Source organism: Ranitomeya variabilis, chromosome 1 (assembly GCF_051348905.1).
Source record: "Ranitomeya variabilis isolate aRanVar5 chromosome 1, aRanVar5.hap1, whole genome shotgun sequence".
In the NCBI taxonomy this organism is placed as follows: domain Eukaryota; kingdom Metazoa; phylum Chordata; class Amphibia; order Anura; family Dendrobatidae; genus Ranitomeya; species Ranitomeya variabilis.
This window is the reverse complement of record NC_135232.1, coordinates 305,924,616-305,950,653: the sequence shown is the minus strand read 5'-3', so window position 1 is coordinate 305,950,653 and position 26,038 is coordinate 305,924,616. Positions and strand designations below refer to the sequence as shown.

General features: G+C 44.9%; 1 protein-coding gene across 2 annotated transcripts in view; it reads left to right on the top strand.

Annotated features, from left to right (window-relative positions):
• Positions 1 to 26,038, top strand: part of RBM19 (RNA binding motif protein 19) — a 105,839-nt gene that overhangs the window by 63,045 nt on the left and 16,756 nt on the right. For both annotated transcript variants that reach the window (XM_077296440.1, XM_077296431.1), the window contains exons 15-20: positions 557 to 757; positions 11,618 to 11,738; positions 11,904 to 12,046; positions 14,851 to 14,911; positions 16,365 to 16,444; positions 21,641 to 21,696. In XM_077296440.1, the coding sequence (XP_077152555.1) occupies positions 557 to 757; positions 11,618 to 11,738; positions 11,904 to 12,046; positions 14,851 to 14,911; positions 16,365 to 16,444; positions 21,641 to 21,696 (662 nt within the window). The remainder of the gene's footprint in view (positions 1 to 556; positions 758 to 11,617; positions 11,739 to 11,903; positions 12,047 to 14,850; positions 14,912 to 16,364; positions 16,445 to 21,640; positions 21,697 to 26,038) is intronic.

Genomic DNA, 26,038 nt, shown 5'->3' with positions numbered 1-26,038 from the left:
TCCATATTCATTACTGTAATGAGCGGTACGATGTGACCGCTCAACGCTGGAAGAATCTGCCAGCGCCCGAAGAACCAGGGACCTGCAGGGACCGTGCCAGGAGCAGGTGAGTATGATTACACAGCTGCCGCTCCCCCTCCCCTGCCGACCCCTGGGAATGACTCGAGTATAAGCCGAGAGGGGCAATTTCAGCCTGAAAAAATGGGCTGAAACTCTCTGCTTATACTCGAGTATATACGGTAATTCTGCACAGTAATAGTTACCTGCACAAACATATCCTCCTAAGATAGCCAAATCTAAAAAAAAAAACACTCCAACTTCCAAAAATATTAAGCTTTGATATTTATGAGTCTTTTGGGTTGATTGAGAACATAGTTGTTGATCAATAATAAAAATAATCCTCTAAAATACAACTTGCCTAATAATTCTGCACGCAGTGTATATATTGCTAAAAATGAAGCTGCACCACCTTATGTGACGTTTAGGGGCATAACCCAAATATATCCTTTTCGCCAATAATTATAACAGGTTGTCTTATCTGTTTTCTGTACATTAGGCTGCTTCACCACGTAGCAAAACAGTGATTCTAGTAAAGAACCTTCCAGCTGGGACTCAGGTTGCAGAACTGCAGGAGGTGTTTGCGCCTTTTGGAGATCTGGGAAGGGTATTGCTGCCAGAAGGTGGAATATCGGCCATAGTGGAATTTATTGAACCAACTGAAGCTAAGCAAGCTTTCCGGAAACTGGCATACTCAAAGGTTGGTGTGATGGATAGATATTTTTTTAATTAATGATGGTTATTTTACAAATTATATTTGGCTTACTTTCTGTACACTTCAGAGACGCATACATTGACAAGTACTTTTAATCCCTTCCCAACATCAGTTTTACTGGTACGCCCAATGTCAGGTTCCCGTATATGATGGATTCTCAGCAGCTGGCAGGTGCTGGCTGTAGCACATAATCAGCATCTGCCTCTGACAGCAGTGAGCGGAAATAACGTCTGCTTGCTTCTGTAAACTCTTTAAATGCTGCTGCCAGTTTTTGACCGTGCGACATATGATTCACAGTCTGGGTGCAAGTCGTTCTGTGCTACCATCGACCCCACCCCCATCTCTACCCCTGCAATCTGATCTCCAATGGGTTATCCTTGGCAGTTGAGGGCCTGCTGAAGACCCCCATACCTGCCACAGTGGAACCATATTTTTTGTGCTTTAGGACGCAGATACTATAAGACACACCCCAGGTTTATCAAGGTGATGATTAGTGTGCACACTGTCAAAGAGGTGAGGTGCTGGTGGAACAGGCTGAGAAGCCCTAGACCATATAGTATCAAAATTCACCGCACACTCATAGTTATAACATGCAAAAGGGTTTTATTCAAGTCTGTTATACAAAAATCAAAAGGATGAGGGAGCAAAAATAGGTTTAAAGCAGGGACAGGCGACTGTACAATACATTAAATTTTTCGACCCATCCTGGGTTTTAGTCATTAAGTCACTTTAGTCTGTTGTCCGGTAGATATCTCTTTTAGGTAGAGTTATGAGGAGAGTTTCTTTTTGTAAATGGCTCTGCAAATACTGGATTGCAGGTGAGTGAGTTTGGTAGACAGATTGATTGGTGATCACCTGGATCCAGTAATAAGAGAAGCGGCACTCCCGCGCCTTGCTTTATCAGCCTGATTATACTGATGTGTAGAATCGTATTGCCAGGTCACTCATACTTTTCAATGAACGCCATAAAATCAAAACGCAAAAAAAATGGCAGAATTGTATTTTTTTTTTTTTTTTTTTGTTTAAGAAGTTTTTTATTGAAGGATACAATATTGTATTTTTTTTTTTTAACTATTTCACTGTACTTGGAATTTGTTTCCCTTTTTCCAGTCCATTATAAGGTAAAATGAATGATGTACATTTGGTATCTTTGTTTGAAGCATGATATGTGGGAAGAGGTTGAAAAGTTACAGGGAGCCAAATACTTTCGCAAGGCACTGTATGTCAACAAAAATAAAAAAGTTATGTCTATTAGAAGAAAGCAAAGAGAATATTAAAGCGCAAAAACAGAAAATCGCTTCATTATTCTAACTATAGAACCACTTTGACCTTCGGGCTCCATTCATATCACATTGAGAAGAAGGCAATGTTTCCCTGCTTTCTTGTAACATGACAACTCCTCTGCAAATTTATACGCCATTTAATCTGCCAAAAGTGCATGCTTTTTTTTCAACCAAAACTAGACTTTCGGTGTAAATTTGGGTGCCTTCATTTTGCATACTGTGGACCAACTCTGTCTATATGAAATGTGTATTCCATATCTACTATATAATTGTCTGAGGCTACTTTCACACTAGCGTCGTGCACTGCACGTCGCTGTGCGACGTACCGACGCTAGCAGTGAAAGCGCCGCACAACGGGGGCAGCGGATGCTGTTTTTCAATGCATCCGCTGCCCTATTGTGAGGTGCGGGGAGGAGGGGGCGGAGTTCCGGCCGCGCATGCACGGTTGGAAATGGCGGACACAACGCACCAAAAGACATTACATGCAACGTTTTTTGGTGGCGACGGTCCGACGCCACACGACGCGTAGCAATGCGTCGCTAATGCAAGTCAATGGAGAAAAACGCATCCTGCAAGCACTTTTGCAGGATGCGTTTTTCTACAAAACGACGCATAGCGACGTGCAGTGCACGACGCTAGTGTGAAAGTAGCCTAAGGGTCACTTCCGTCTTTCTGTCTGTCCTTCTGTCTTTCTTTCTTTCTGTCTGTCGCGGATATTCATTGGTCGCGGCCTCTGTCATGGAAATCCAAGTCGCTGATTGGTTGTGGCAAAACGCCCACGACCTTTGCCACGACCAATCAGCGACGGGCACAGTCCGGCGGCAAAATGGCCGCTCCTTCCTCCCCACAGTCAGTGCCCGCTCCATAATCCCCTCCAGTCAGCCCTCACACAGGGTTAATGGCAGCGTTAACGGACCGCGTTATGCCGCGGTGTAGCGCACTCCATTAACGCAGCTATTAACCCTGTGTGACCAACTTTTTACTATTGATGCTGCGTATGCAGCATCAATAGTAAAAAGATCTAATGTTACAAATAATTTAAAAAAAAAAAAAAAAAGGTTATTCTCACCTTCCGACGTCTCGGCAGTGCAAGCGGCAGGTTCCGGTGCCAAGGATGCTATGCGAGATGGACCTGCCATGACGTCACGGTCATGTGACCGTGACGTCATCACAGGTCCTGCGCTCATACCAACCCTGGGACCGGGAGCTGCCACGTTCACCGCATACAGTCGCCAGGACTTCAAGGGGCCTTCGGAAGGTGAGTATATGTTTATTCATTTATTTTTAACTCTTTTTTTTTTTTTTTTTTTTTTTTTTAACCACGCATATAGTGCCCACATTGCTATATGCTATGTGGGCTGTGTTACATACTGCGTGGGCTGTTATATACTACATCTCTGTGCTATATCCTATGTAGCTGGGCAATATACAACGTGACTGTGCAATATGCAGCGTGGCTGTGCAATATACTACGTGCTCTGTGTTATATACTACGTAGCTGTGCAATATACTATGTGGCTGTGTCGGTTCTGTCATATACTACATCGACTGTGCAATATACTACGTAGCTATGCAATATACTACGTGCCTCTACAATATACTACGTGGCTATGTTATATACTGCGTGGCTCTGCTATATACTATGTCGCTGACCAATATACTACATAGCTGTGCAATACACTACGTAGCTGAGCAATACACTACGTGACTGTGTTATATACTACGTGGCTGTGCAATATACTACGTGCCTGTGCAATATACTACGTGGCTATGTTATATACTACGTGGCTCTGCTATATACTACGTGGCTCTGCTATATACTACGTGGCTGACCAATACACTACGTGGCTATGTTATATACTACGTGGCTGTGTTATATACTACGTAGCTCTGCTATATACTACATACGCTGTGTTACATACTACGTAGCTCTGTTATATACTGCATAGCTATGTTATATACTACGTCGGTTGTGTTATATACTACGTCACTGTGCAATATAGTACGTAGCCTGTGCTATATACTACCTACATATTCTAGAATACCCGATACGATAGAATCGGGCCACCATCTAGTCTTTAATAAAAGTGAAACTTGAGATTTTCCAATGTTTTATGGGACATTAAAAGATTAAGTAAATTAATCATATTTAAAAAAATAAATAAATAAATACTTCGATGTGTTCTCATTTTTTTGCTTACAAGCAACTGGTTGTGTTGCAAAAAAGAAAATCGCATCTCCTGTCATTTTTGTAAAAACATTATTGTAATTCGATTTTCTCCTTCGCCTCACTGGGGGACATAGGACCTTGGGTGTATGCTGCTGCCACTTGGAGGCTGACATAAAGTAAATATAAAAAGATTAACTCCTCCTCTGCAGTGCACACCCACATGCTGGCTCCAGCCGAACCAGTTCATGCTTAGTGTCTGTAGGATGCACATGGGTCTGGTCTTCAGACCACAATTTTTTTTTATTGTTACTTTTTATTTTTTTATTCTTAGTCCTTTTAATGGATTACAGGGGGCGATGAATCCCTTCAGGGTTCAGATCTCCCCAAACCAACAACAGGCGGGAACGTGGAATGTCGCCTCCACGTACCCCCTCCTGCACCGTTGAAAGGTATGCCTTAGCTCTCTTTATGGGCGACGGGTCCCTTCATGGCATCGATCTCCCCACACCAACAACAGACAGGAACATGGAGTGTTGCCTCCATGTACCCACTTCTGCAGCCAGGCTTGATTACAGCCAGACCAACAGCCCTGCTCCATCCTAGGGGAGTTAACCCCTAGGATGTCCAGAGGCACTTATGCTGTCCGTGCGGCCCCCACTGCATCACCACTATCAAACAACGATGATGGAAGGAGGCGGATGGTCCCTTTCCACCTCGTGGACAACGGGATGGTGGATGGAGGGCTCCCTGCACCGTCCACGCTGCAGCAATTAACCTGCAGGCAGAGCAGTCTGAACTCAGCGCTTTACTGTGCGTAAGTGTCTGGGTCCGGTTCGGCAGGAGGGTTCCTGTTACACACGGTAAGCCGTCCTCGCCTGTCGATATCCTTCCTATGGTGCCCTGCTCTCCCTTCATTGCCTTTTCCTCTTTTCCGGGTGCATTCCGGCTGACGCCGAAAATTTAGCCCCCGACTTCAGGTCATGCTGGGCCGCAACCCGGAAACCCCGCCCACCTGCTTGCGTAACTCCGGTGGCTCCGCCCACGCACTTGGCACTTCTCATTCAGGGCGAGACCGCCCTCTGGTATTACCGGCAGCCAGTTTTCGTACCGGCCGCCTTTCCTACACGTGTGGGGGACTCGGGACGTGATTGCTCGTGGTGCTTTCTCCCACCCTCGGTGGACATCTTTATCTTCCAGCCGACTTTTTTACTTGAGTGGACTTTTCAGGATCGCAGGGCACTGGGAAGACCATCCTCAAAGGGCCACAGGACCTGGGTAAGATTTCAGCTGCAATACACCTATTGGCCCTCTGCAGTAATTCCCTGGGTTATTAGCCATGATCCTCCCTATTGAGACATATTTGCAGGGAGACATACTGAGGTACACCATGTCACTCCCTAAGACATCCAAGAAGGCTAACAAAACAGTGTTTTTCACCTCATGTACCACCTGCCAGACTTCGTTGCCACGGGGACAGAGTACACCACTCTGCAAGGCCTGTGCTCCCGAATGCTCTCAGGAGCCCTCCGCCGCTACTGAACCCAGTGTACCTAGTCACCCTGAGTGGGCTTCATCACTGTCGCAGTCCATGGCCTCATTGGCTAAAGCAATTGAGTCCCTCCACGGGTTGGGGCATTCGTCTGCCTGTCTTAGAAGGTTCCCCTACTACACGGAAAAATACACAGACATCTAGAAAATGGACCCATTGCACGTCTCCCGGGCCCTCTCATGCCTCAGCACCCGTGAGTGCTGTTTCTCGCTCCCCCTCACCAGGGGTTCGCAGCGCCCAGACCAATGAGTACGAGTCTGATGGGTCTCTCGACCTGGACTCGCCGGAGTATCAGGTGACGGTGGATACTCTCATTGAGGCCGTCAACCAGACTTTAAAGGTTCACAAGGACTTGACCTCTTTCCCGGACCATGCTGTGTCCTTCAAGAGGACCAAACGTCCTCACAGGGTGTTTGACAACCATCCCGAGTTTCAGAACATAGTTCAGCGACATAGGGAGCGGCCAGACAAACGCTTCACAGGACAGAAGCCTCTTGAGGCGAGATACCCTTTTTCATCTGATCTGCGGAAGGAATGGGCTGAATCCCCTCCAGTTGATCCACCTGTATCTCGCCTGGCCTCCAAAACCCTCCTATCCTTACCAGATGGTTCCTCGATTAAAAATCCCACGGACCATCAGATAGTGAATCAGTTTTTGAAGCCTCAGGCTCTGCATTCTCCCCCTCTTTTGCCGCAGCATGGGTTTCTAAAACGATGATCTCCTGGGCAGATACCCTGTCCAAAACCATTGAAGACAGTAACCTTCCCCCGGAGGCAGCAGATCTGGCCAATCAGATCTTTCTGGCCGTGGACTATTTGGTGCACGCTTCCCTGGATGCGGCTAACTGCGCTGCACTGGCAGCATCAAACGCCATCACCATCAGAAGGACACTGTGGCTCAGGGAATGGCGAGCGGACTCTGCGTCCAAAAAGTCCCTAACCTCTCTGCCTTACCGGAGCGGTCGCTAATTTGGAGAGAAGCTAGATCAGCTTATCTCTAACGCTACTAGAGGGAAAAGTAAATTCCTTCCCTAGCAAAAAACCAGGTGACCCTTTCACCATTAGCAAACAGACTCGTTTCTGGTCCTTTCGCAGCAATCCTGGTTGGTCCACTATGACCGCCTCTTCCAGATCGGGGTGCTCTCCGCATAGGGACAGGGGACCCCAGGTTTCATATAAGCCCAACCAGTCGTGGAAGACCCAAACAGCCCAGATCTAAGGGATCCAGGTCCCATAAATTCTGGGCTCAATGACTCGTGGCATTATCCGGTCGACACCTGCAGAGTAGGCGGTCGCATACTCCTGTTTCGTCATGCCTGGCCCTCTGTTGTTCACAACGAATGGGTCAGGGACCTGGTGTCCTCCTGATACAAAATAGAATTTTCTTCTCGCCCTCCGGCACGGTTCTTCACCTCTCGTCCCCCCAAAACAGAGGTGTGGGCACAGTCCTTTTACCAAGCCATCAATTCGCTACGCCAAGGCGGGGTCATTATTCTGGTCCCAGAAAACAAGAGGTTCGAGGGGTTCTACTCGAACCTATTTATGGTTCCAAAAAAGGACGAAACTGTGCGGCCCATCCTAGACCTGAAACTTGTAAACAAGTTTGTCAAGGTCTGGCACTTCAGGATGGAGTCCCTCCGTTCTGTCATCACCACCTCGATGGAGAAGGGGGGAGTTCCTAGCATCCATCGACATCTGGGATGCTTACCTCCATATGCTGATCTTTCCCCTCACCAGAAGTTCCTACGCTTCGCTGTTTGCGAGGAGCATTTTCAGTTCACAGCCTTGCCCTTTTGCCTCGCTACCGCCCCCAGAGTGTTCACGAAGGTCATGGCGGCCGTCATGTCCATTCTGCACTCTCGGGGCATGGTTGTTTTGCCATGACCTTCTAATCAAGGGACCGTCCTTCCAAGCCTGTGCGGAGTGTGTACGTATCACTTCGGATACACTTTCTCGCCTGGGCTGGCTGCTAAAATTAAACAAGTCTTCCCCCGTTCCAGCTCAGCAGATATCCTTTTTAGGGATGACCCTGGACACCTCCCGAGGGTAGGTGATTCTCCCTCGAGACAAGGTCTTAGCTCTTCAACAGGGAGTCCGGGCACTTTGTCGCCCATCCCCTCCTTCCATCCAATTTGGCATGAGGGTTCTGGGCAAAATGGTGTCAGCGATAGAAGCTGTTCCCTTCGCCCAGCTACAGCTCCGTCCCCTGCAGCAGGCGCTTCTGGTGTCCTGGGACATGAACCCGTTCTCCCTCGACCGGCTGTGCCGCTTGTCTCCGCTGTTCAAGCAGGCACTCAGGTGGTGGACGTTGCGGTCCTCCCTCAACCAGGGTGGGAATCCTTTCTTCCGGTTCAATAGCTGGTGGTCACTACCGACGCCAGTCTTCCCGGCTGGTGGGCTGTCTTCTGTCTCCACACTGCCCATGGACGCTGGTCACCTCAGCAATCCCGCCTTCCGATCAACGTACTAGAGATTCAGGCGATCCTGTTATCCCTGCAGCGGCTCCATCATCTTCTGGCTTGTTGTCCCATCCGAATACAATTGGACAATTCCACAGCTGTGGTATATATCAACCATCAAGGGGGCACCCGCAGCAGGGTGGCAATGCGTGAGGTGGTTCACATTCTCCGCTGGGCTGAGCAACCATTCGGTCATTTCAGCAGTTCATATTCCGGGCATTGAAAACTGGGCAGCAGACTTTCTCAGCCATCAGTGTCTTGCCTCTGGAGAATGGGCACTCCATCCAGAGGTCTTCCAACAGATCCGTCATCACTGGGGGACTCCGGATGTGGATCTAATGGCTTCAAGATTAAACGCCAAGGTGCCTGAGTTCATAGCTCGGTCTCGGGATCCAGAGGCCATCGGGGCGGATGCACTTGTTCTTCCTTGCCATTAGTTTCCTTTTCCGTTCGTGTTTCCCCCACTTCCTTTACTTCCAAGGGTCATCATGATGATCAACGCGGAAGGAGTTCTAGTGATCCTAGTCGCTCCGGACTGGCCGCGCCAGGCGTGGTATTCGGAGTTGGTGCAACTCGTCGTCGACGTTCCCTGGCGACTACCGGATCGACCAGATTTGCTCTCGCAGGGCCCGATTTGGCACCAGAACTCAGGAACCCTGTGTTTAATGGCCCTGCCATTGATTCCTGGATCCTAACCCAAGCGGGGTTTTACCATGAGGTGGTTTTCACCATGATCAGCGCTCGGAAACCAGTATCGGAGCGCATCTATCACCGCACCTGGAAAACGTTCGAATGGTGCAGGGACCGCAGTCGTGCTCCTCTCGTCTTCCTATCCCCATCATTTTGGAGTTCCTTCAGACTGATCTGGATTTGGGCCTAGTGCTTAGTTCCCTCAAAGGTCAGATCTCTGCCTTATCCCACCTAGGATTGCTTCCAAGGTGCAGGTGAAGACTTTCAGGGGGTCTCTCATGTGGTACCCCTCTATAGAACACCCTTGGATGCCTGGGATCTTAACTTGGTCCTGAGTGCTCTACAAGAGTCTCCCTTCGAACCGCTGCAGGAGGCCTCTCTGACGGTCGCTTTTCTTGTTGCGGTGACGTCAACCAGGTGGATATTGGAGCTAGCCACCCTGTCGTGTCCAGCTCCTTCCCTAATTTGTCACCAGGACAAAGTGGTTCTTAGACCATCCCCGTCATTTTTGCCCAAGGTGGTCTCCTCTTTTCACCATAACGAGGACATTGTCCTGCCCTTATTTTGTCCAGCGCCAGTACACTGTTTTGAGAGGGCTCTTCACACTCTGGATCTGGTGAGGGCTCTCAGAAGGTACGTCTCACGGACGGCATCCTTCCATAAGATAGACGCCCTATTCGTTCTTCCTGAGGGCCACAGGAAGGGACTTGCCGCTTCAAAGTCCACAATAGCCAGGTGGATACGCTCGGCTATTCAGGAGTCTTACCGTGTCAGAGACAAGCCTATCCCAGCGGGGATTAAGGCACACGCCACTCGATCAGTGGGTGCCTCTTGGGCCATTCCACACGAGGCGTCAGCGGAACAGGTTTGTAAGTCTGTGACTTGGTCCAGTCTGCATACATTCTTGAAGCACTACAACATTCACACTCTGGCTTCTGCAGATGAGGCCCTGAGCAGACAGATCTTGCAGGTGGTGGTAGCGCATCTCTAGACAGTTGGTACCTATTACCCACCTAGGGACTGCTTTAGGACGTCCCATGGTCCTGTCCCCAAATGAGGCAAAGGAGAAACAGGGATTTTTGTGTACTCACCGTAAAATCCTTTTCTCCAAGCCACTCATTGGGGGACACAGCACCCTCCCTATTTGCCTGAAGGCTTGAGTATTTTCTTTGGTTTGACATTTGAATACTCTCATATAATGTTTCTTGATTTCCTACTGCTTTGTCACGGAACTGGTTCGGCTGGAGCCAGTGTGTGGGTGTATACTGCAGAGGAGGAGCTAATCTTTTTGAGTTTTAGTGTCAGTCTCCTAGTGGTAGTGGCAGAACACCCATGGTCCTGTGTCCCCAATGAGTGACTCGGGGTGGGGTAAGGATTTTACTTTGATTACACAAAAGTCCCTGTTTTCCCCCTCTTAAATTTAAAAAAAAAAAAAAAAAAAGTGTTTGGTATTTGCATACTCATACTGACCTGGTGAATCATATTGCTAGGTCCGTTTTATCACATATTGAACATGGTAAATAAAAAGACATTGTGGAATTGGACTTGCCATATATACTCGAGTATAAGCCAACCCGAGTGTAAGCCGAGGCACCTAAATTTGCCGCAAAAAACTGGGAAAACGTATTTTCTCGCATATAGACCGCGTTTGCATTGTCCCCTCATCCCTATCCTGGTATGCATGGCTCCCCATTCCTGTCCTTGTATGCATGGCTCCCCATTCCTGTCCTTGTATGCATGGCTTCCCATCCCTGTATGCATGGCTTCTTATCCCCATCCTTGTATGCATGGCTCCTTACCCCCTATTCTTGTATGCATGGCTCCCCATCCCTGTACTTGTATGTATGGCTTCCCATCCCTGTATGCATGGCTCCTTATCCCCATCCTTGTATGCATGGCTCCTTATACCCTATACCTGTATGCATGGTTCCTATAAAAATAAAAAAACACATCCTACTTACCTTCCCTGCGTGCCCTCGCTGCATCTCGTTCCGGCGCCAGTAGCTCTTCCTGCCAAGCGATTACGTGTCACCGCTCATTAAGGTAATGAATATTCTCTCCACGCCTATGGGAGTGGAGAGATGTGAATATTCATTATCTTAATTAGCAGGGGACAAGTGATCGCTCAGCCGTAAGAGCTGCTGGTGCCGGCTGGAACGAGATGCAGCGAGGGCGTGCAGGGAAGGTATGTAGGATATGTGCTATGCTGGAAGCCGGCGGCTGTAAATGCGCACTATAAGAAAAATGGATATTCACTGCCAGCGCAGTGAATATTCATTTCTCTTTAGCAGCGGGCACAGTTGCAGCCACCGGCTCCTGCCTCTGTGACCCACTGCTCCCCCGCCATTTTTCTGGGACAATGACTCGTGATGAAAAACTCGGATTATACACGAGTATATACGGTATATTGCAATTTCACCATACTTGGAATTTTCTATCCCGTTTTCTAGTACACTATGTGGCAAAATTAATTGTGTTATTCAAGAGTGCAACTCGGCCGTAAAAAAAAAAAGCCCTGATACGGTTATATTGGAGGAAAAATGAAAAAGTTATGGCTCTTGGAAGAAGGGGAGTAGGGTTTGAGACATGAAAGAATTTAATTTGATATTTTTGTTTTTTAGTTGAGTTTTTTTTTTTTTTTTCTTCTTGTGCAAAATGCTACATATTAAATATCTTGCTCTTTCTCCCATTCAGTTTCAGCATGTCCCCCTTTATTTAGAGTGGGCACCTATGAATGTTTTTAGCAGCCCGTCTGCTGAGAAGAAAGCAGGACCAGCGCCAGTTGGTGATGAGCAAGTAGATGAGCAAGATAATGGTAGGTGATTTTTACTGAAGATTGCAAGATGAGGTAGCGACTGGGATAGGGGGTGAGAGAATGAAGGGACATTGTGATGATATGTATTCATGGCATCAGATGATCTTGTTTGGGGTTTACTTTTTAAACGCCCCAAAAAAAAAAAAAAAATTATTTCTCGCGCAGGGAGTGTTGGAGAGGAGTCTGAAAATAAACCTAAGGAGAAAAGTGAGACCGAAGAGTCAGAAGATGAAGAAGAAACTCTTCCAGACTGCACATTGTTCATTAAGAACCTGAACTTTAGTACCAATGAGGAAAAACTTAAACAGGTCAGTGTTGTACCGCTAGATATGGTACAGAACAAAGGCCAAGGTTTATTTTTGAAATTTTTTTGTTTTGTAGTTTGTTTATTGAAAAAATGTTGAAATAACATCTATTTCTGCCACAAAACCCAACCCTTTAACGATCTGAAACGCTCTATGCACGTAATCAACTTTTCCCTCTACTCCTGGTTCAACCAGGTGTCCTCCAAATGTAAAGGGAATCTGGCACCAGGTTTTTGGTACCCTATTTGAAAGAAGCATGAGGTAGGGTCAGATACCCTGGTTCCAGTAATGTGCCACTTTACCGGGTGCTGCAATTTTAAAACTGTTTTATCTGCCGCAGATCTACCAGGTCCCTTAATGTTGAGCTCTGTATAACCCCACCCACACCACTGATTGGAAGCTTTTTGTGTACACTGCATAGGCCGAAAGCTGCTGATAATTTGTGGGGGCATGTTTGGACGATCTGGCAGCAGGCCAAGTAGTCCTTTAATGACAATCTCCTGCTAATAAAAAAAACCTGCGATTTTATAAAAACTATACCTAGCAGCCCGGTAAGTGACAAATCGCTGGAATCATGGTCTGTCTCTATATTATGCTGTTTTCAGATAGGGTAGCAAAAACTTGGTGACATATTCACTTTAAAGGGTTATAACTAGGGATGAGTGAATCTATTCGGATGAAATTGAATTCTACTCAAATATTACAAAATTCCGCATTTGCCAAAATGCGTATTTTGTTTTGTAATTTTTTTCCACGTGGATTCAGCGAAAAGGCAACTGCTGGCTGGCATTTTATTAACTGTAAAGGGGCCAGAAAAGTTTAAAAAAAACCAAACAAACTTATCCTCACCTTACCGCTCAGCTCTCCTGCCCTTCTCTGCCTCGCTATCTCCCGATCAGCCCTTGACGCATCTTCTTATTTCCTGCCCAATCACTGAAATCTGTCACACTAGGGTGGCACTTACGGCTCTGATGAGGCCCTAGATGGTTTTGCATATACGCATTGTGATATCATGATGCCGTGAAGTTTTTTTGCGCTTGTGCAGAGCCCTTAATTTAACCCTTTAGTGACAAACGGTGTGTTTTGGGTTTTTTTAACTGACCTGAGAAATAAGAGAATAGCATCCCCATACAGGTGACAATCCAGCAGCTATCGGCTCTTCCCGATTGCCCTGGTGCGGTGGCAATCTGGGTAAGGTTGTGTGCACACGATGCAGAATTTGTGCGGATCCGCAGCAGATTTTTCCGCTCAGAAACGCTGCAGTTCAGCACAGTGATTTACAGTACAATGTAATTCAATTGGAAAAAAAAAAGCTGTGCTAATGGTGCGGAAAAATCCGCATGAAAACCGCTGCGGAACAAAAGAAGTAGCATGCTACTTCTTTTGTGCGGAACTGCAGCATTTCTGACCCCTTCCATAATAGAAATCCGCAGGGGTAAAAACCGCAGAAAATCCGCATCAATTCCGCATCAAAACCGCACAAAATCAGCGGCAAATCCGCACCTGCGGTTTCTGCCAGGAGATGCAGATTTTGTGCGGAAAATTCTGCACCCCAATCCGCAATGTGTGCACATAGCCTAATGGTAGTTGGGGTTATTGTCAGCTGTGAATTTGAATTGTCAAAAATCACAGCTGCCATCAACCCCTGGAGATAGTAATAGAGAGGTGTATATCAGACACCCCCAATACTAACCCAGTAGTAATAATAATAATAATAATAATAATAATAAAAAAAAAAAAAAAAACGAGACAGAAAAATACATTTTATTTGGAAAAAAAACAACCCCCCCAAAAAAACCTTTCCCTGGTTCACCACTTTATTTTTGGAGAAAAAAAAAACCCATGCAATTCCACCATAGTCCAGGAAATCCGCCGTAGTCCACAAATGGAAGCCTGAGAGAAATAAAGACAAGAAACTGTCCTTTGTTCACCAATTTATTAAGAAACTAAAAGTTCCCATTCAGAACCGATGTACTACACCGCTGATCATCGTCACTGAGTCCGTATAATATGCCCCATATAGTGCATACTGGTATATGTGCCCTATCCAGGTATATGGGTATATGTTCCCCCATTCTGCCAGTGCCGCTGTTCAATGCATATAAAGAACAATAAATGCTTGTACTCACCTTCCCTCCGCTCCCACGCAGCGCAGCATCCTGTCTGTGTGTTCAGAGCACAACAGCGTGATGATTTCCCTGTTGTGCTCTGTACAGGTCAGTGGTGATCACAGCCTGTACTGTAATACTGATGACCGCTCCCCGGCCCCGATACTCTCCTCACCCTCAGACCTCTGCTGCCCGACATCTCCTGTCATGGCTCGGCTTGCGCTGCCGTTTTTGAGGTGTGTAAGTGAAGTGCCGTACTCGGAGGACATTTACATCCCCCCCCCCCAAATGCAAATGATAGCCCCCCAGTGGCTGAAGTGAAAATTAATACATAAAAAACTTAAACTAGTATATTTAATTTTGTATTAAAAATAATTGATTATATAATCAATAATTATTAATGCAAAAATTTAAAATCGCGGCATCTTCCCTTTTAAATACTATATTCCCCAAATATGGATGGATGGATGCCGCCATAGCTTATCACAGCTGATCTGTGTAGCTGCTAGGTGTTAGACCCAATCTAGTATTGTTGATCTATCATAAGGAAGCCCCCTTTAATGCTTGTAGTAAAACCTCCTTTTCAGTGGAAAGAAAGTGACTTCAAATAATAAGAAATGTCAGATATGACAATGACTTTCCTATGCAGCCAATAAGGACGTCTGTATTAAAGTGTGCAATATATTCTATTCTCCACAGGTCTTTTCAAAAGCTGGGGAAGTGAAAACCTGTAGCATTTCTAAGAAAAAAGATAAGCAAGGTATGTATCTCCCACACATAGATGTTTGCTGGTTTAACCTCTTCATGACCTTGGGATTTTCTGAGGGTTTTTTTTTTTCGTTTTTTGCTCCCCTTCTTCCAGATTCACAACTTTTTAATTTTCCATCAATATGGCCGTAAGAGGGCTCGTTTTTTGTACTTTAGAACAACATTATAGGTTTTACCGTATAGTGTACTGGAAAACAGGAAAAAAAATCAAAGTGTGGCGAAATTGCAAAAAATAAGGTGCAATTCCACAATTTTTTTTGTTGCCATGTTCAGTAAACGCAAAAACTGACCTACCAGATCATTAGGAGTTCACAGATACCAAACATGTCAAAGTTATTTTTTTACTTAAGTGGTGAAAAAAAATCCAAAGTTTTGTATTTAAAAAAAAAAATTAAAAAAAACGCCTTTTTCCATCTCCATTTTTCGTTGTGTGGGTGTGGGCTTATTTTTTGCACGCCAAACTAACATTTTTATTGATACCATTTTAGGGTACATACGATGTTTTGATTATCTGTTAATTGCATTTTATTGCAATGTTGTGGCTACCAAAATAGTCTTTCTGGCGACTATTTTTTTTTTTTTCTCGTTCAGCCATTTATTGATCGGATTGATTCTTTTTATATATTTTGATAGGTTGGGCGTTTCTAAACGCAGTGATACTAAATATGTGTATATTATGTTTTTTTCTTTTATATTGAATGAGGCAAAAGGGGGGTGTTTTGAACTTTTATATTAAAAAAAACCTTTTCACTTGCTTCAATAGTCTCATTAGGAGTCTTGAAGCTGCAATCTTCTGTAGCAGACATGATCATCTGCAGACCCACGTTTGTCATGTCAGCCCATCGGCACCCCGTGATCATGTGACTGGGTCGTCGATGGGCGGGGATAGTGACGTGTTCCCGGTGCGCACATTTTAAATTCCGCTGTCAGAGATTGACAGCGGCATTTAACATGTTAACAGTCGTGGGTGGATCGCGATTCCACTCGTGGCTGATAGAGGCACATGTCAGCTGTTCAAATCATGTCAGCCCCATAGCCCGCATTAAAAAAAAGGAAAGGCGACCTATGACGTACCTATACATCATAGGTCATAAAGGGGTTATAATTAATAATATAATAAACTGCACTGGCTGGCAGCTGTAACATACAAAGAGGATTCTAATAGACAATGTAGTCCGTCGTATACCAGAAGATATTGAGTTACAGAACGATGTTTTAGGTATGACGACAATTAAAAATGATTGCTCAAAAAATGAATGGTTCTTTGAGGTGCACATTGAGTGACGTTGTCACAATTAGCCAGTTGCAGTCCACAAAGAGAGCTCAGCGTTACCCATTTGTTACTGTAGGAGACCTTTAGTGGGTGAGATTTGGGACATCTTCTAAAATGTCCTTTCCTTAAAGGTAGTCTGTCATCCCAAGCTAACAATGATGTTTCTCCCCAGGTACCTTCCTGTCTATGGGCTATGGATTTGTAGAATATAGGAAACCAGAACATGCACAAAAAGCTCTACGACAGCTTCAGGTATGTCTTATAGACTGGGGATATGAAAGTAGAGTTTTGGGAGTCTTGTTTCTTCAGAATAAGTTATGTGCCTCCATTAGCCATGTTTGTTCCTTCCATAGGTCAGTGTGCTATGTGTCTACGTGTAAGAGAAGTCCCTCGGTCTCTGTAAGAAAGGCTGTGGGAGTGCTCTCCTCATGAATATGCCTGACTCTGGACAACCATACATCTGGTGTATTCTCCGATTGCTTTTGTTAGCCAAGTGGCACAATACTTTTTCTGTGCCATTTTGGCTAATAGAAGGCTGGACCTTTCTACATGAAATTTCGCTCCTACATAGCAGAGCATGGTCTGTTGAAAGATCTCTTTTAGACCCTTTGCACAAATTGACGTAACTGTATGAGAGTGCTGGGGTGTCCATTTGTGATGAGGCCTCAGGAGCTCAGCTCTCTCATGCAGTAGATGGCAGATATATTACATAGCCAGCAATTGTGTCCAACGGCAGCAGCCAGAGCTGAACTCTGATCACTGCTGTTAGCAATTTAGATGCCGTTGACAGCAATATCTGACTGATGTTTTAAATGCAGCAATCCTTTCACTGGTCCCTTTTAATGGAATCACAGGGCATCGATGGGTAACCTTGCCAGGATATAGCCTTCTTAAGTGCATGCTCTCATCATCTCCCACCTCCATTACTGCAACATGCTCCTCTGATTTCACCTGGCAACACTCTCGCATGTATCCAGTCCATCCTTAAGGGGATTCTCCCATGAACAAAGTTCATTTTAATTAGTAGATCTTGTAATAATAATAAGTTACACAATTGGACGTGTTTAAAAAAAAAAAATGTTCCTGTTCTGAGATATTCTTATAAATGTGCCCCTCCTGTATACTGTGTAATGGCAGTGATTCATATAGAATGGTGTGCAATTAGAACCAAATAGTGAAAAATATTATAAGAGCAAAAAATCTTTATTGAGTCATATTAAAAAGGTGGGACAAACAGTTAAGCCAAAACTAATGGCATAAAGCTCCAGCAACAATCTCAACAAATGTAAAGTCATTTATGTATCAAGGTAGGAAAATATAAATAGTCACGAAGTACAAAGGGAAAATGTAGCAACAGTATCTAACAAGAGTGTTCCAATAATAACCCCTAACATAAGGATGATGACTGTCAGCAATTACTACCTATAACGGTATAATGAAAGTACCATAATAATTAAAGAGGTTGTCCACTTCAATCAGTCGGGGGAGCGCGCCACTGGCAACAAGAGGTATTTACAAAAATACTACTTTCCACTGTTTAAATCGATGGGAGCATTATTGTAGTGTTCAACCTCTTTAAAGATAAAAAGTTCATTTTTACCAGTGCTGGAGAAGAATGCCAGGTCCCTGACAATCCTCTCCAGCACTGGTAAAAATATATAATACAGTAATTGTAACAAAATGTATACTATTTTTGTTTATTTGGTTCTAATCGCACACCCTTTTTATATGAATTGTTGACTTTTTTGGTGCATTACCACATTTATTAATCCTACTTTTCCAGTGCAAATATCTATCATGGGATTTTATCTCTCTTTATGCACCCTAAAATCTTGTTTGCTTTTGCGGCTGCTGCTTGACATTGAGTGCTGCTGCTCAGCTTACTTGTAACCAATATTCAGTGGTTCAGAAGTGTTTAAACCTTATTCATTATCCAAGTTTACATATGTACGAAGTCGAGGAATTAAAAGGCAGTGTAAACTAGTTTACCAGGTCAGCCATGCATTTATAAGGCACTGCTTAATACACTTAGGTCCATATATATTTGGACAGAGATGACATTTTTCTAATTTTGGTTATAGACATTACCACAATGAATTTTAAACAACACAATTCAGATGCAGTTGAAGTTCAGACTTTCAGCTTTCATTTGAGGGTATCCACATTAAAATTGGATGAAGGGTTTAGGAGTTTCAGCTCCTTAACATGTGCCACCCTGTTTTTAAAGGGACTGAAAGTAATTGGACAATTGACTCCAAGGCTATTTCATGGACAGGTGTGGGCAATCCCTTTGTTATGTCATTGTCAAGTAAGCAGATAAAAGGCCTGGAGTTGATTTGAGATGTGGTGCTTGCATTTGGAAGGTTTTGCTGTGAAGTAAACATGCGGTCAAAGGAGCTCTCCATGCAGGTGAAGCAAACCATCCTTAAGCTGCGAAAACAGAAAAAACCTATCTGAGAAATTGCTACAATATTAGGAGTGGCAAAATCTACAGTTTGGTACATCCTGAGAAAGAAAGCACTGGTGAACTCATCAATGCAAAAAGACCTGGGCGCCCACGGAAGACAACACTGGTGGATGATCGCAGAATAATCTCCATGGTGAAGAGAAACCCCTTCACAACAGCCAACCAAGTGACCAACACTCTCCAGGAGGTCGGTGTATCAATATCCAAATCTACCATAAAGAGAAGACTGCATGAAAGTAAATACAGAGGGTTCACTGCACGGTGCAAGCCACTCATAAGCATCAAGAATAAAAAGACTAGACTGGACTTTGCTAAAAAAAACATCTAAAAAAGCCAGCACAGTTCTGGAAGAACATTCTTTGGACAGATGAAACCAAGATCAACCTCTACCAGAATGATGGAAAGAGAAAAGTATGGCGAAGGCGTGGTAGAGCTCATGATCCAAAGCATACCACATCATCTGTAAAACACGGCGGAGGCAGTGTGATGGCTTGGGCATGCATGGCTGCCAGTGGCACTGGGTCACTAGTGTTTATTGATGATGTGACACAGGACAAAAGCAGCTGAATGAATTCTGAGGTATTCAGAGATATTACTGTGTGCTCAGATCCAGCCAAATGCAGCCAAACTGATTGGTCGTCGTTTCATACTACAGATGGACAATGACCCAAAACATAAAGCCAAAGCAACCCAGGAGTTTATTAAAGCAAAGAAGTGGAATATTCTTGAATGGCCAAGTCAGTCACCTGATCTCAACCCAATTGAGCATGCATTTCACTTGTTAAAGACTAAACTTCAGACAGAAAGGCCCACAAACAAACAGCAACTGAAAACCACCGCAGTGAAGGCCTGGCAGAGCATCAAAAGGGAGGAAACACAACGTCTGGTGATGTCCATGAGTTCAAGATTTCAGGCAGTCATTGCCAACAAAGGGTTTTCAACCAAGTACTAAAAATGAACATTTTATTTAAAGGGAACCTATCACCCCGTTTTTTTCGGTATGAGATAAAAATACTGTTAAATATGGCCTGAGCTGTGCATTACAATAGTGTAGTTTGTGGACCCCGATTCCCCACCTATGCTGCCGAAATACGTTACCAAAGTAGTCATTTTCGCCTGTCAATCAGGCTGGTCAGGTCGGATGGGCGTGGCTTCTTCCCCCAGATATTGCGTAGTTTTCCGTTGGTGGCGTAGTGGTGTGCGCATGTCCAAGGTCCCCAATCCTGCACGGGGGGGTGAAAATAGCAGCGATGTCCGTTATTCCATTGGTGGTCGGTGGGCGCGGCCATCTTTCTTTGGCCGCGCGTGCGCAGAAGCGGCGCTCTGCTGGCCGCGGCTTCAGGAAAATGGCCGCCGCGATCTCCATCTGCGCACGCGCGGCATCCCGCGGCCATTTTCCTGAAGCCGCGGCCAGCAGAGCGCCGCTTCTGCGCACGCGCGGCCAAAGAAAGATGGCCGCGCCCACCGACCACCAATGGAATAACGGACATCGCTGCTATTTTCACCCCCCCGTGCAGGATTGGGGACCTTGGACATGCGCACACCACTACGCCACCAACGGAAAACTACGCAATATCTGGGGGAAGATGCCACGCCCATCCGACCTGACCAGCCTGATTGACAGGCGAAAATGACTACTTTGGTAACGTATTTCGGCAGCATAGGTGGGGAATCGGGGTCCACAAACTACACTATTGTAATGCACAGCTCAGGCCATATTTAACAGTATTTTTATCTCATACCGAAAAAAACGGGGTGATAGGTTCCCTTTAAAATTATTGAATCTGTCCAATTACTGTTGGTCCCTTTAAAAACAGGGAGGCACATGTTAAGGAGCTGAAACTCCTAAACCCTTCATCCAATTTTAATGTGGGTACCCTCAAATGAAAGCTGAAAGTCTGAACTTCAACTGCATCTGAATTGTTTTGTTTAAAATTCCTTGTGGTAATGTCTATAACCAAAATTAGAAAAATGTTGTCTCTGTCCAAATATATATGGACCTAACTGTATGTATATTTCCTACCAGGCAGAGCCACCAAATGGAATTTTTTTTGTTCCTTGTGTTTTTTCTTTTAATAAATATCAATCAGATTTAATATATCTTTATAAGGGTCAGAAATGCTTACAGTACTGTAATTCAGGGAGTTATAATTCTTATAATATGATATAATTCTGTTGCATACACATCACCACTTCATTCACTGTCCATAGGACTGACTGCAAAACCCGATCTCTTAAATGATTATCTCTGGCAGTCCTATAGACCAATAATGAACTTGGGGGTGCGCACGTGAAGCTATTTCTCCATTTAAACATAGCATCTCAGAGCCCCATACCCTAGACCAGTGGTACCCCCAGCAATAAGAAAGTTATCAACGATCCATTGGGTAGGTGATCTTACTAGATGAGAATAATGCTGTGACTGGAAAGAAGTAGCAGCAGCTCTGTGTCAGTTGTCCTCGCACCACAGGCCCTATGGCATTCACTCAGACTCTCCACAGGCCCTATGGCAGTCACTCAGACTCACCACAGGCCCTATGGCAGTCACTCAGACTCACCACAGGCCTTATGGCAGTCACTCAGACTCACCACAGGCCCTGTGGCAGTCACTCGGACTCACCACAGGCCCTGTGGCAGTCACTCGGACTCACCACAGGCCCTGTGGCAGTCACTCGGACTCACCACAGGCCCTGTGGCAGTCACTCGGACTCACCACAGGCCCTGTGGCAGTCACTCGGACTCACCACAGGCCCTGTGGCAGTCACTCGGACTCACCACAGGCCCTGTGGCAGTCACTCGGACTCACCACAGGCCCTGTGGCAGTCACTCGGACTCACCACAGGCCCTGTGGCAGTCACTCGGACTGTCTCTAATGTGGGTACACTGCTTCTGATGGCTATGTCAGTTTGATTGTGCCAGTGGGGGGCTTTAATGGTAGCTGATGCGTTGTGAAAATAGTGCTTCTTGTTTTCTTCCACTAGCACTGTACTGTTGACGATCACCAGATAGAAGTGAAGCTGTCGGAACGGGCAATCAGGTGAGTCTGCGTTTCATTCTCTGGTATGTTTGTAATCTAGAATAAACCATCTATGAGCATTGCTTTTTGCTTTCATGGGCACATACAGGATGGACCTCTGCATTGTGTAAATGCTTGGAGCGCAGCTTCTGATGAAATCTGAAAATGACATAATAATTTATGCTGGCACATTGAGGGACAACAGGACTAAATCGTCACTCTTTTTCTGTGGGTGCGCCTCTTACGACAACACTCAGTTTGTACTTCTCTCACTCATGTACACATTCAGCTTATCCAGTTGCTTGTGTACCATGAATGAGCAATCGGCGTTCAGTCCACTGCTGAAAAGCCCTGTATCCATCTGCAATGCAGGCTTACAGCAGTACAATATCATCGGAGCACTACATGAAATGGCAGAAGTAATTACTCTATATTTTTTGGACTATAAGACGCACCAAGGTTTGGACAACAGAAAAAAAAATATAAATATTAAAACTATCCTGATGCTGGAAAGTTTTGGAGGGGATATATTTGGTGGGGTACGGTTGTGCTCATTTCTTGGTGCTCTAGGGAAGAAGAGGGGAGTAATAATTTGTTCCAAAGTGGAAAAAGAACGGTATATTAGGAAGGATGTACCAAAAAAAATAAAGTGCGTTATATACTGTCCCCAACACTGACATAACAAGGTCCGAATACAGTTTACATATGTTCATAAAGAGTAAAAAATACATTTATTGTGGAATTACCTGCGTTCCCAGTATCTTATATGTGTAATGCCTTTCATTTATGCCATTTATACTCCTTATACATCGTTTAGTTGGCTGTACATTTTAGTAGAAGATACTCTAATTTACACACTTTAATGGATGCCTATTTCAGATTTTATATTCCTTCTGGTAACGTTTGGGTATCAGTCACGGGTGCGACGCGGTGCAGTTTGTCACCGCTCTGTGTATAGAGAGCAGCGGCTGTAACTGTGCCTCCTGCACTGACTGATAGCCAGCCCTAATGCTGTGCTGCTGTCAGTCAGTGCTGGGGGCACAGTTACAGCCGCTGCTCTCTGTACACAGAGCGGTGACTTAATGCACATCGGCACCGTGTGCATAACTGAAACCCAAACGCTGCTGGAGGAATGAAGTTAATTTCTCTCCAATAGAGGGGTCTAAGTGCGGGCGCCGGGCAGGTTCACAATGCTAAAAACCTGTGGATTATTCCCACATCTGCAGGTTAATAGCGTTTTTTACATGACAGGTTCACTTTAAGCAGTGCTGTACTACTCTGAATTTCTGTGCCCTTCATAACCGCACATGAATGTGGGCAAACAAGGAGGCATCATATATGTATCCTAATGGTGTACAGACAAGGCAACAGGTGGAAATGGAGGAGATTAGCGTCTGTCCAAAAGAAGGAGACTCCCCTTGTAAGTGTAAATCATGGTGTTATCTATGTGTGCCAGTTTTATTTTCCTTCAGCCTGGGCATCACAGATTCTTTCTATTAATCCTGATGTGGATGTAAGCTTCACCTAACCTGCTCCAAGCTCAGCTCAGCCTCGTGCTCAGCATTCGAGAGAACTGTACAGCCGCTTGGTTATCTCATGGGCAGCACTTATCCATGCTCTACCCTATCATTTATGAAAGCAGTCAGGGAAGTTTGCCGCTACGGACCTTACTGAACGCCAACTTCTTAAAAAAGTGCGGTTTATAGTCAGAAAAATATGGTAAATACAAAAGAATTGCCTATATAGTCACTATCAGTGCAATAACGGAGGACTGTAGAGATGTGGAGGGGACCAGCTAGTTGATGATGACTCTACTGTACAGATAACTTATAGGATTTATAGTGCAGTTTGGTGACAGATCCATTAAGTAGAGTTCTTAGACTTGACGTGGCAGGTGTACTTGCTTTGAAGATCCATGTCAGGATGGCTGTATAATCCTGATGGGGCTGGACTCAAAATGCCCATTGTAATATTAGGCAGGAGAACTGTCAAAAACATCTGCCATGGAATTTTAAAGTAATTATTATATACTAGATGGTGGCCCGATTCTAACGCATCGGGTATTCTAGACTATGTGTGTAGTTTATTTATGAAGATGTAAGAATAATGCAATGAATACACAGGATTTTCCCAGTTAAAATATATACATTATCATTAAATTTTATTGCTCATAGAACTTAATACAGCTGAACGAAATTATTAAACAGATCATCAAAATACATAAACCATTACATGAATATCTAACTGTATTTAAATAAATCATCGGACGAAAGAAGTACATCGACACTATAATATATTTGTGCGTGGCACTGTGACTGACAGAACTTGTTCAGTAAACGTGAGTGAACTATGTGGCACTGTGACTGACGGAACTTATTCAGTAAACGTGACTGAACTATGTGGCACTGTGACTTACAGAACTTGTTCAGTAAACGTGACTGAACTGTGTGGCACTGTGACTGACAACTTGTTCAGTAAACGTGACTGAACTACGTGGCACTGTGACTGACGGAACTTATTCAGTAAACGTGACTGAACTATGTGGCACTGTGATTGACAGAACTTGTTCAGTAAACGTGACTGAACTACATGGCACTGTGACTGACAGAACTGTGCCTGTCGCTGATTGGTCACGGGCGGCTGGTGCGACCAATCATCGACGTGGGATTTCTGTTACAGACTAACAGACAGAATTAGACGATAATATAGTAGATATATATAATTTTAGTGGAGTTGCCATATCTGCTCCTGGTGGTTAGACATCGGCATGGAGTGAACTCGTTAATAGGTGCATAGCTTAAAGGCTTTATTCAATGAAGTTAAGTTATCACCTATCTGCCGGATAAGTGATAACTTATAGGCTTTTAATTCAACCGTAAGACCCGCACCAATTGGCAGCGCATACAACGATAGTTGGAAACTTTTATCCCAGTTACCGCCATTTACAATGTAGCAGCAGTGCACATGCCCGACTGTCTCCATTCATGGTCTATGGTGTTGCTGAGCACTGATCTTGATTTTTATTTTTTTATTTATTTTTATTTTTTTTACTGCAACTCATTTGAAAATGAATGGATCATTACCTGGGCATTAGCACTGCCACTCCATTGTAATAAGGATTTGAGTGCCCCATTCTGCTGGTTGGTGCGGACCCCTGAAGTTGAACCTCCACTGATCTAGAAGTTAGCAAATAGTCTATGCATATGTTATTTTCACTGAATCCCTTTAAATACTGGAAGTGAATGGGATTAGACCAGTTGTCACATGTCAAAAATGCATCAATTTATCATTGAGAGATTGGCTAAAGTGGGGTCATGGGATTAGTTGTAGCATATGGCCAGGCGAAATATGGCTGCCCATCAGAAAAGATCATCCAGAGTTGTCACTGTGACAAATTGGGGTTCATTTTTTTAAACATAATCACAGCCAGATAAATGAATAAAGGCACCATTGACATTGCAATCGCAAATATTAACTGCTGCATCCAAACTGAGATTGAATGGGGAGGAGGTGCTTAGCCATTTCCAGTCAGGTCCATGGATGACTTGGCGACCGCAGAGAGTACCCAGAGAGAAGACCTACATCTCTTCGACATGTTTGCCATATCCTGTGGCAATGCTAAGAATATCAAGGCTGGAAAAAGCCATATTGAAAGCTTATTTGAGAGCAAAAGAAAAGCAGTGCTTATGAATGGTTATTGGAAGTGATTGCAGTTATTTATTCCAAAGGATGTGCAGCCTAATATTAAGGCCATGTTCACACTTCGCGGTTTTTACCGCGGATCCGCGGCGATTTTGATGCTGCGGGTCCGCAGCAGTTTCCATAGCGTTTACATTAACATGTAAACCCTATGGAAACCGCAAACCGCTGTGCACATGCTGCGGGAAAAACCACGCAGAAATGCAGCGGTTTACAACCCGCAGCATGTCACTTCTTTGTGCAGAATCGCAGCGATTCTGCACCCATAGGAATGCATTGAACCGCTAACTTCCCGCATGGGGCTGTGCCCACGATGCGGGAAGTAAGCGGATAATGTGCGGTTGCTACCCGGGGTGGAGGAGAGGAGACTCTCCTCCAGGCCCTGGGAAGCATAAATAGTGTAAAAAAAAAAAAAGAATTAAAATAAAAAATGATGCTATACTCACCTCTCAGCGCTGCACGCGGCCGGTCAGAGTTGCTGTGCGAACAGGACCTGCGGTGACGTCGCGGTCACATGACCGTGATGACGCCGCGGTCACATGACCGTGACGTCACGAAGGTCCTTCTCGGCACAGCATCTTTGGAACCGGAGCGCCGCGTGCAGCGCCGAGGAGATCCGGACATCAGAGGGTGAGTATAACCAATTTTTATTATTTTTACCATT